The sequence below is a fragment of the Pinus tabuliformis genome, chromosome X (assembly GCF_031772625.1).
Source record: "Pinus tabuliformis cultivar Carrire ecotype Pingquan chromosome X, CPIR1, whole genome shotgun sequence".
NCBI lineage: Eukaryota > Viridiplantae > Streptophyta > Pinopsida > Pinales > Pinaceae > Pinus > Pinus tabuliformis.
Genome location: NC_142308.1, coordinates 166,346,142 through 166,357,026, shown reverse-complemented (window position 1 = coordinate 166,357,026; position 10,885 = coordinate 166,346,142). Strand labels below are relative to the sequence as shown.

The following is a 10,885-nucleotide window of genomic DNA, read 5'->3' as shown; positions in this document are numbered from 1 at the left end:
CCATATTTTTTATTTATTTTTTTGAAACAAACATTTAATTTTTGTTTTTTAAGAGAATTTTTTTATTTTAAACACCACACACATATATATAAATAGATATAGATATTTAAAATAAAAATAAATAAACTTTACCTAATTTATACACATTTTTTATATTTCTTTTAAATAAACTTTAAAAAAAATTAAACCAAAAAAATAAAAAAATAAAAAAAATTGACTCCCTCTACCGCCCAGTCTCCCATGGAGGAGGCTGCATGTAGCCCCTCCACTCAGGGTCGTGCCACCATAGGCACTCAACAGCGGGAGCCTATTTTTTTATTTTTATTTTTAAATAAAAACTTTTCGTTTAATTTTTTTTTAAGTTTATTTAATAGAAAAAAAAAATCTAATAATGTGTTTATTTTGTTTTAAATAAAAAAATACTTTTTTATAATTGTTTTGAAATGTTTTTTTTAATAAAAATTCTAAATGTTTTTTTTTAATAAAAAAAATATATTTTGTTTTAAATTTAATTTTTTTGTTTTATTTATTTATTTGAATATATATATATATATATATATATATATATATATATATATATATATATATATATATATATTAATTGTATTTTGGTTATTTTTTGTTTTTTAATATGAGTATATTTTTTTTTTTTTAGGTTTTTCTTAAATGTTTTTAATCTTAATTTTAATTTTAGTAGTTTTTATTTTTTATTTTGTTAATTTTCTATTTTTTTAAATCTAGTTTGTTTTTAATTTTCAATTTTCAATTTTTTTATAATGTTTATTTAAATTTTTCTAATTTTACTTAATTTTATAGTTATTTTTAATTTTTAATTTATTTATTTATTATTTTTTTTTTCCAAATTTTTTTTATGGTTTACAAGATAATTATTTTTTTTTTTTACATTTTTTTTAATATGTTTTTCTTATTATTTATTTGTTTATATTTTTTTAATTTTTTGTTTTATTTTTTAATTCTTATCTTTTATAGGTTAATTTTTTTTTTTTTTTTTTTACATTTTTATGATTGTTTTCATTTTTTTAATTTACGTTTTGTTTTTTTTTTATTTTTTCTGTTTTGTGTTTTTTCATTGTTTTAATTGTTTTAATTTATTTTATTTGTTTTTTGTTTTCATTATTATTTTGAGATTTTAATGTTTTTCCGAGTCATGATAAAATCTTTTACGCCATTAGTTCGAAATGTAGAAAATTTGCCCTTGAAAAAAAAAAGTGTTATTCCGGCATCAACGCTTTTCATTTTGAGGGTGTTTTTTGGCACAAAATTTACCCTTGAAAAAAAAGTGTTATTCGAACATCAACACTTTTCATTTTGAGGGTGTTTTCTGGACAATTTTTGCACAAAAATTGGTTTTCACCGCCATTTTTAAAACATGTTGAAAATTTACCCTAGAAAAAAAAGTGTTATTCCATCATCAACACTTTTAGTTTTTAGCATTTCTTTTCATGCTTTTTTGGGGTTTTTTTGGCTAAAGTTCTCGTTTCAAAGTTTACATTGTTCATAGTGAAACTATGCATTAGTCAATTCCAAAACGACATGGGATTAAAGAGTTTGTCACCTTTGTGACACTAAAAGGGTTGAAAATAAAAAAACAATTTCTCTTATGTTGTCCAGCCTATACTCATATTAAATCTAAATTTCAAAATGTTTGTCACACTACCAACCTTCTCGACATTTTAAGTCATCAAAACTATAGAGACCTTGGGACACTTCTCTTAATTCTTTTCAAGTATAAATTAAAGAATTCTCAATAAAGTATTACCTTCTTAAAGTCCAATAAACCATAGTGAATCTTATTGGACATTAATCATTATCATTATCACAAGAAGTGATTAAAAATGAATAATATTTTTCATTAATAACATATTCATTAATACATTATTCCAAATAAAATATGGTCAATAAATTTTGATTTTAAAACATCTGAATAAATTTAAAAAAAATAAAGAAATATTTTGAATGAGTATATTGACTTTCCAACAATAATGTTAAGGAGTTAGACATAGAGATGTACACATCAAAGTCAATGGCAAATAATTTTCATTGTTTAACTCACTTTTTACATCAAAGTCAATGAAAATTTTGATAATTAAACCTCTTTCACTTATTGAGCTGAGAGGCTCATTCCTTCCATTATCAAAGTTGGAATTTTATTCATATAAACTAAAAAAAAATCTAAAAAAAATTATACAAAACATTTAAATAATATTTGATCATAAAAAAAAATTTACAACTGAAAAAATTAAATGCTTCTCAACTCATGTTAAATCCACATTTAAAATAAATCTATAGTGATATTATTAAAATTTTATTTAATATTTAATAAAAACACAAAATTTGACAACATTATTTAATTTCTTAACCCTCCACGATATAGTATGAGACAATGATGTTAATATAAAATCTAGTCTAATAATTCATTTGTTTTGGTTTCATTTTTTAAGTTTGGGATACCTAGGCATGTTGTAATATTATTTGTTTAAATTTCATTTTCTATGGTTGAGATATCTACGCTTTCTTTATATATAGTCAGAGATGCGACAGGGTATGAAATCCAAAATGGTTGACGCTCTTGCGATTTGACACCTTTGTCAACTTCACATGTTCACCAAATTTCTAGACCTCTCTCACGTCTAATACATGACTCTAGCATAGTCTAGCGGGTTGGGTTAAATAAAATGATAATTAGATTCTAATTAATTACATTAATTTACTCGGCGATCGACCGTATCTAAAGTGAGTGGTCGTGCCATGAAGCTCATGTATAATTTATTTAAGTTTTAATCTTTTGTCCACAGTGGAAAAGCAAATGAAAGGTGGATTTTATTTTGCTAACAAGGCACAATAGTGTTTTAATTAATGAGTTTATTTAAGATTAAGTAATGATTTTATCAATAATAAAATAGTATAGTTTATTTTGCAGATGAAATGGTATTTTTAGATTTTTTTAGTTAACTTTAATCAAAATCTGACCAAAATTTTTAACACTGAGTTTAAGTTATTTATTTAGTAGAATTTGAGTGTTTTATTGGTTTCTTATGATGTTGAATTTATTTTTTTTTAAATGGTATTTTTTAGACTATTTTTTTAGTTAATTTTAATCAAAATTTGACCAAGATTTTTAAAACTTTGAGTTTAAGTTATTTATTTAGTAGAATTTGAGTGTCCCATGGGTTTTCCATGGTGTTGAATCCATTTATTCTCGATTGTGATGAAAAATGTTATTTTGTTTATAAGTGAAAAATGTTATTTAGTTTATAAGTTAGACTAGGCTTAATAAAAATAATTTAATTTAAAAGTGGTAGACTATTTTTTTACTATATTTATTATTAACATATAATAAATATTTATTATGATAATGATATGAATTTAAATATTAAATAAATTTTTATATTAATATTATTTGATTTAGTTTTAATTTTAATTGTGTCTTTTATAGCTAGCATGGTTTTTGATTGATAGTGGATGGGTGTTTTGTTAAGGCACTTCTTCCAAAAAAATCACTTATTCAAATCCCAATGGGTGTTTACCCCACCAAAATAAAAAATGTGTTCTTTATATTAATATAATTGATGAGATTTATAAACTATCATTAATAATATCCTATATTGTAATTGACTGTATTTTTTCTAATTAACATTATTGATTCTTATGCTAGCATAGTAATTATAGGTATTTTGAAATATATCATGATTAGTTAAGTAATGGTGATTGACATTAATTTATTTAAAAGAAGATGATGTCAATGTCATATTTGTTTTTAAGAATTTATATGAAAACATATATAAATATATAGTTATGAAATTCAATTGTCATCATTTAAGCAAACAAAAGAGAATCAAAAAGGAATTAGAGTGTACTGTAAACCATAAGATTTAAATAAAGAAAAATCACAACCAAATTTAATTACAATATAAATAAATACAAAATAAGTTACTATAATCAATCAAAATAAAGAAATTCACAAAGTAAAGAAAGTGTTTAAATATCACTAAAAATAAGCTCTTATGCACTTCACCATTTAAAGGAAATCCACTCTTAACATGGCTTATTACTACAACATTATTGAGATTGCCAAAATTATTAAAATTTGTTACCTTGCAATATGTTAAATGTACATAAATGTTTTGATTTCTCTACTTCTTGAACCATAATATCATGGTGTTGTAAATTTAAGGATAATAAATCTTAATCAAATAATCTCTGAAAAATGTGAAAATATAGATTTTTTATAAATATGGTTATGAAATACATTTCATCTATACAAAACTTTAGACACCAAAATCAATATGTTTATATTGGTTATTATATTGATATAATTATTATACTATTTTGTAATATTTTATAATTACTTAAATTTAAATAACAAAATAATAAAATCAATATTAATTTTTTAAACTATTATAATTTAATATATATTTTTAAATTTTTTAAAAATTTTTACCAAATTTTAAATAAATTTAATAAATTAAAAATAATTTTAAACTAAATTCATCTTATTAATTAAAATAAATTACATAAATTAAAAAAATATATATATATGTTATGTATTACAATCAAAAACATTATTCAAGAATATAAATATAGTTATTTTTAAAACGTAATTATTATACTTAATTAGATTTAAAAAAAATTATATTCTTATTTTATTTTAATTAACATAATCCCATAATATTAAAGAGAATTAAACCTGTAACCTCCTAATATTATATTCTTATATAAATTAATTTTTTTTTTTTTTTTTTTAAAAGTCGGATGCTATATATTGATTGAAAAGAGTGATAAGGCATAAAGCCGTACATAGTTTGCTTCAAAAGCATTACAAATCCAAGGATAGAGCTTGAGGTTCCTATCCCTGAGCTGCTTCCTGAAAATTCTGACTACTAAAGAACTAGAACTACTATAGACCCGGACGAACTGATGACTCAAAAATTTGCATTTGCAATACATAATTAATCAATGGAAATATGACTGATATTTCTCGCAGTAGAGTCTTCTGGGTGCTGATCTGCTTCCATTGGCTTTACGCTTGAAGAAGTTGATTTCTCTTTCTGTTTGGCTTCCAAAATTTCCCTTAAAATTGCCAACGATTCCTCAGCATGAATGCATCTATTGTTAAGCCCGTTGAACTGCTCCTGAAGCGAATGAACCCTGTGGAGAAATAAACCCATTTCTGTGCGGTATTTAGCATGGATGTTTCTGAACTGCTCCTCGAATTTTCCTTCCAGACATCGCATCTGCTCAGCATGCCTAGCTTCCATATTTCGCACTTGATCTTCCATAATTCGCTGTTGAGCTCTGACTTCGTCGAATTCTGCTTGTAGGTCTTGGCAATGGAAACATTGCTCCGCACGAGCCATCACAGAAATGGGATGGATTCTAAAAGAGGCGGGATCACAAGAATAATCTATTGACTTCTTCAAGCTACAAGAGGGAGGGGGCCGAGAAATAAATCGAAGATTATTGGCGGGTCTGTAAGGGATTAAGAAAGAGCAGTGAGGGGTTAAGAAAAGGCAGAGGAGATTCGAGATCCCAGATCTCAACTTCAATGGAAGATAAAAGAGAGAGATCTGGATGAAGGCGCACAGGACAAAGGAATAAGAGTTTGAAAAGAGGGGAAATGAGTCGGGAAGATACAAGGAGAGGGAGCCGGATGGCGGACAGCGGGACGACGGCCAGCACAGAAGCTGTGAGAGAAGTAGAAGATTATGAGAGAGGGCAACTGAAGCTCTGAGCTTCCCTTTGGATTTTTTCCTGAAAGAGATCAACAGATTTATTAGAGAAATGTTAAACAGAAAAAAGAGACCCGATACCAGAGCAAAAGTTCTCTGTCGAGGCTGATCCTGGACGCTTCCTTGACTTTCGCAGAGCTGCTCTTGGTCACAATGCTGAGAGATATGAGTTCCTATGCTCAAATATATGGGATAAGTTCGACTGCAGCGCCCTGGATTCGTATCCGCAACCCGATCCTCTGCAGCAATTAAATATTTTTCGAGATTTCTAGGACGATTGACTGTGGCGGTGAAGTCCTTCCTCAGTCCTTCCCTGTAGATATGAGATTTGCTTGGGATATCCACTGGTCTGCCGGTCATTTTCTGAGGTTGATTGATAGAGCTTTTCGAGCTGTATCCAGAGACGGGATTCACCATACCCCTCACACGCTTGTTGGGATTGCGCGCTTGGGCATTGTCAGAGTTGGCCTGGTTCATGGCAGGAGCTGGAAGGTAGTTCGTTGACTGTGCCTTAGAGTTCCTTCCTGGTTTCCAACTGCTTTATTAGCATGAGTATCCGCTTTTCCATTGTGTATTCGTAGAATATGGTAGAATCGAATTGTTTCAAAATAATCGATGAGGAGGGTGATGCGATGGAGGTGCTGTTGGAGACTACAGTTTGAGGAAGTCCTGTGATGGTTCATATAGCCAATGATTATGGAGGAGTCTCCTAAAACAGTTGCAATTTTGATTCCCCTATTTTTTAACTGCAGCAGTCCTTGAAACAGAGCAAGAGCCTCGGCATTTACTCCTAAACTCCATTCATAGCTGCATATCTCTTCTCCTTTTTCATCTAAAATAACTCCTCCTGCTCCTGCTGGTCCTGGGTTGGACTTGGAGGCTCCATCAAAGAATAAAGTTGGACAGTTTTTGCTCAAAATCCATCTCTTGAAATCCTGAGAAGAAAGCCTTATTTCCCATTCTTTGGTCTTGTGCTGAGGTTTCATTCCACTTCTCAGAGTACTCTGATGTTGGCCTGTGCTACCTAAAATGTGTCTGATCATGATTCTCTCTTCAGTTGTATAGTCAGTAGCTTTAATGATGCCTGAATATTTGACAGCCATCGTCTCCTGTGCCAGAAGATGAGCACTGTTACAAGTTTTTCTAACATTGCCTTCTTGATTTTGGAAAATTTTTTTATTTCTAGTAAGCCAGATTTTCCAAAGAAGGTTGTGGGGGATGATGTCCCAGGTTCTTTTGACAATCTTGCTCCGCTTATCTTTCCAGGGGCAGATTCTTTTCCAATCTTGGATTGTCTCAGCAATGTTTTGCTGAGGATGCCATGTTATATTGCCAAGGTTGGCCATAATAATCCAGCATTTCTTCGCAAAGGCACAATCAAGAAAAAGATGATGGATGGTTTCCTCCTCGGAGCAGCAGTTAGGACAGATTGATGGACCATATATCCCTCTCTTTCTCAAATTTTCCGAAGTGAGAATTTTTCCTTTAAGCAGCAGCCAAATGAAGAATTTGACCTTTGGGATGGCCTCAGACTTCCAGATTATTGGCCATTGGTTCCAAACCGGTGCTTGATAATTGTTGTTGCAGATGAATTGGTAGCCAGATTTAATGGTGTACCCTGAGCCCGAGGGGTCCCATCTAAGTCCATCTAGAGTTCCTTTTTTAATAGGAGCTCTATTTTGAAGATTTTTAAGGAGGACTTGATAGCTAGAGTCCAAGTGTGGGGGAATAACCGGGAATTCCCAGCTAAGCCAAGCACCGCTCTCTGCGTCCCATTTTGAGATTTGATCCAACTTCTGAATGCCTTTACTGTGCAGGTAAAGAATGATGGGAATGGCTTCTTCAACAGAAATTAAGGGTTGAAGGCCCATAATTCTGTCAGTGGCAAAGTTAATGCTGCTCCCATCCCCCGGAATCTTTGAAGTGTTTTGAATAAGAGTGGGGATTGCTTTTTTGCAGAGTTAACAGATTTTAGTGGAGTCTCTTGTTGGGATATCAGATTCAAGAAGTCTTTGTCTGTGATCTGATAGATATTTGCATTCAAGGACCTGTTTCCACCAGGCTTTTGGTTCACTGATAAGTCTCCAAGCCATTTTAATCCCAAAGGCGAGATTTAGCAGTTTGGGCATTCTGATTCCCAATCCACCTCTGTCTGGAGATTGAATTACACTTTTCCAGTTGACCAAATTGTATCTATTTTTTTCTTTTTTCCCTCCTTGCCATAAAAAATTACGAAGAGCAATTTCTAACTTGTTGTGGAACGAAACTGGAGCTTGGTAAAGAGTGAAACGATACAACGGTAAGGAGGAAATACCTGATTTAAGCAAGATTAGTCTGCCCGCTGGGTTGAGCCATTGAGTCCCCCATTGCTGCATCTTTCTTTTGACTTTGTCGATTATTTCATTCCAGGTGGAGGCTTTGAGGGCGCCCAAGGTAACCGGCATCCCCAGATATGTGAAGTGGTCCCAAATTTCTTTGTAGGCTACTCCAAATATGTTGGCAATATTGTGAGCTGTTTGTTTAGAGATGTTCCATCCATAGATGCAACTTTTCTGAAAGTTGACTTCTCCCCCCGAGCACTCCATGAATTGATCAAGGAGAGATTTGAAGCGCCTTGCTATTGTGGTGGAAGCCCCGCCAATTAGCAAGGTATCATCAGCGAATTGTGAATGATTGATATTTTTAACTCCATTCCCGTACTTGATGCCAGAGATGAGGCCGACTCTTCGGTTGTGGTCAAGATTGCTGCTGAAGGATTCCGCCATCAAGATGAAAAGATAGGGTGAGAGTGGACATCCTTGCCTTAGTCCTCTTGAAGATTGAAAAGCTTCACAGGGGCGGCCATTAATGAGAGGCGAGATCCATGGACCAGAGATGCATGCAGCAATGGTGCTTATGAAGTCAGAGTTAAAGCCCATTTTTCTCATGACAGCGTACAAGAAGGAATGTCTTACTCGATCGAATGCGTTGGCTAAGTCGAGCTTGAGGACGAAGCCTTTCTCTTGTCTAGAGGTACTAGAGTGGATAGCTTCTTGAACCAAGGAGATGGAGTCGTGAATTTGTCGGTTGGTCATGAAGCCGCCCTGATTTTCAGATATGATAGAAGGAAGCAAGGGTTGGAGTCTAGCAGCTATGATTTTAGCAAAGATCTTATAAGAAGTGTTGCACAAGGAGATTGGTCTAAACCTGGAAAAGGAAGTGGGCCTGGATTCCTTGGGAATGAGAGCAAGATATGTTGAATTTGTGAACCCCCCCATTTTCTTTTTTCTTTGGATTCCTTTTATCATCTTTACAAGATCTTTTTTAATCAAATGCCAATGGTCTCTGTAAAAATTTATAGAGAACCCATCTGGACCTGGAGATTTATCTGGTTGAAGAGTCCAGATAGCATTTCTTATCTCTTCCTCAGTTATTTCTCTGTTCATCCTCTCATTCTCCTCAGCAGAGATTTTTCCTGGAAGGTGTTGGAGAAAGGCCGTATAGTCCCTGGCGCCTTGGTGTTCAGTGAGAAGACTTTTGTAATGTTGGAATGCTGCCCTTTTAATAGATTCCTGATCTTCATGCTTGCTGCCTTGACTATCTGTGATAGTAGTTACAATGTTTCTTGATTTTTTGACAGTGGCCTGCTTATGGAAATATGCCGTATTTTTATCACCTTCCTTTAACCATATTTCTCGCGACTTGAGCCTCCATTTGATTTCTTCCGCCCTCTTAATTTGAGTTAGCTGTCCCTGCAGTTCCCATTCCTTGCCTTTGAGCTGATTAGTGAATCCATGCTCTTCTATTTGCTTATGAATGTCTTCCAATTTCTGCTGTAATTTTTCCTTTATTTTTTATGGTTCCTTGTAGCTAGCTTTTGCCCAATCCTTGAGAGCTTTCCTTGTGTTTCGAATTTTAGTTTCCCAAATGTAGTTTGGGGAGCCTTCAACGTGCTTCTTCCAAGTTTCTTCTATAATAGACTCAGCCTCAGGGCTGTTTCTCCACAGTGGATTGTATCTGAAAGGGATTGGTCCCAAATTGGCGTGGGAGTCCATCGTTAGAAGGATGGGGAAATGATCTGAAGCTGTAGCGCTTAGAATTTTGGTGTGTCCTGCAGCAAAATAGGAAAGGAGAGAAACATTAACCAAGATTCTGTCCAGCCTTTCCATAATGTTACCTGGCCCCATACGCCTATTGTTCCAGGTGTATTTTCTATTCTTTGGGATGATGTCCAGCAATTCGTATTCAGCCATGATGATTTCTAACTGTCTTCTGAAAGGATCGGGGGTGAAGACTCCCCCCCTTTTCTCATTCGCGTGGAGAATTAGATTGAAGTCTCCCGCAATGATAAGATTTGTATTCTGCTCCTTGTCTATTTCCTGCTTCAATTCCTTCCAGCATTGATCCTTTTCCCTAAAATGGTTGGGGATATAGACATTGTAAATGATTATATCACAGCTTTCTTCCTTATTGACGAGATTGGTCCTGATCCAATTTGAATTGATGACGGAGGATACACAATTCCACTGCTGCTTATTCCACATAGTAGTGATTCCTCCAGAGGCTCCTCTGGAACTGCTACTGATCCCTATGAAGGATTTTTGTGCATCTATGATTAACTGCATATCATTCTGGTTTTGCTTGGTTTCCTGAATTAGAACAATTTCAGGCCTTTCTGAATGAAGAAGGTCTCTTAGGGCCGCTGTTTTGGAGAGGTGCCCCATACCCCTACTATTCCAAGATAAAAGCTTCATCATAAGGCGTTCGGTCGAGGAGGTGCTCGCCTCTCAAATTCTTTGGCTGCTGTATCTTTCTCTTGAGAACCTGTAATGAAGGAATCCATAGGGGTCTGAATCCCTAGAGCTATGTCCTTTTGCGAACTTTCTTCCCGATGTTGCTTGGCTGATTTTCTGCCTGGTCCAGGTTTCTTGTGGGTGTCACCGGATGCACCAAGGTCTTTGGAGGAACTTCTGGTGGTTCTTATGGGCTGAGATCCGAGAACTGGCTGAGCTGGGGTCGAAGAGATCAAAGGGGGCTCAATGCGGGTCAGAACTGGTTGATCAGATTGAGGGCCATCATCGGGTACTTTCGATTTATTTTTGAATAAGCTCCTATCCACTGAGTGAGGAGGGGAAGCTCGGAGGGGGGAGGAGGGA

At 33.4% G+C, this 10,885-nt stretch overlaps 1 protein-coding gene across 1 annotated transcript; it reads right to left on the bottom strand.

Annotated features, from left to right (window-relative positions):
* Nucleotides 1-9,583: 9,583 nt before the first annotated feature.
* On the bottom strand, nucleotides 9,584-10,453 carry LOC149138979 (uncharacterized). Its single transcript, XM_089450539.1, has one exon. The coding sequence runs from the start codon at nucleotides 10,451-10,453 to the stop codon at nucleotides 9,584-9,586; it is 870 nt and encodes a 289-aa protein (XP_089306665.1).
* Nucleotides 10,454-10,885: the final 432 nt, after the last annotated feature.

What these genes read in the sequence shown, in the direction of transcription:
- LOC149138979 (XM_089450539.1), bottom strand. Translation starts at nt 10,453, where the DNA reads ATGGGGCACCTCTCCAAAACAGCGGCCCTAAGAGACCTTCTTCATTCA.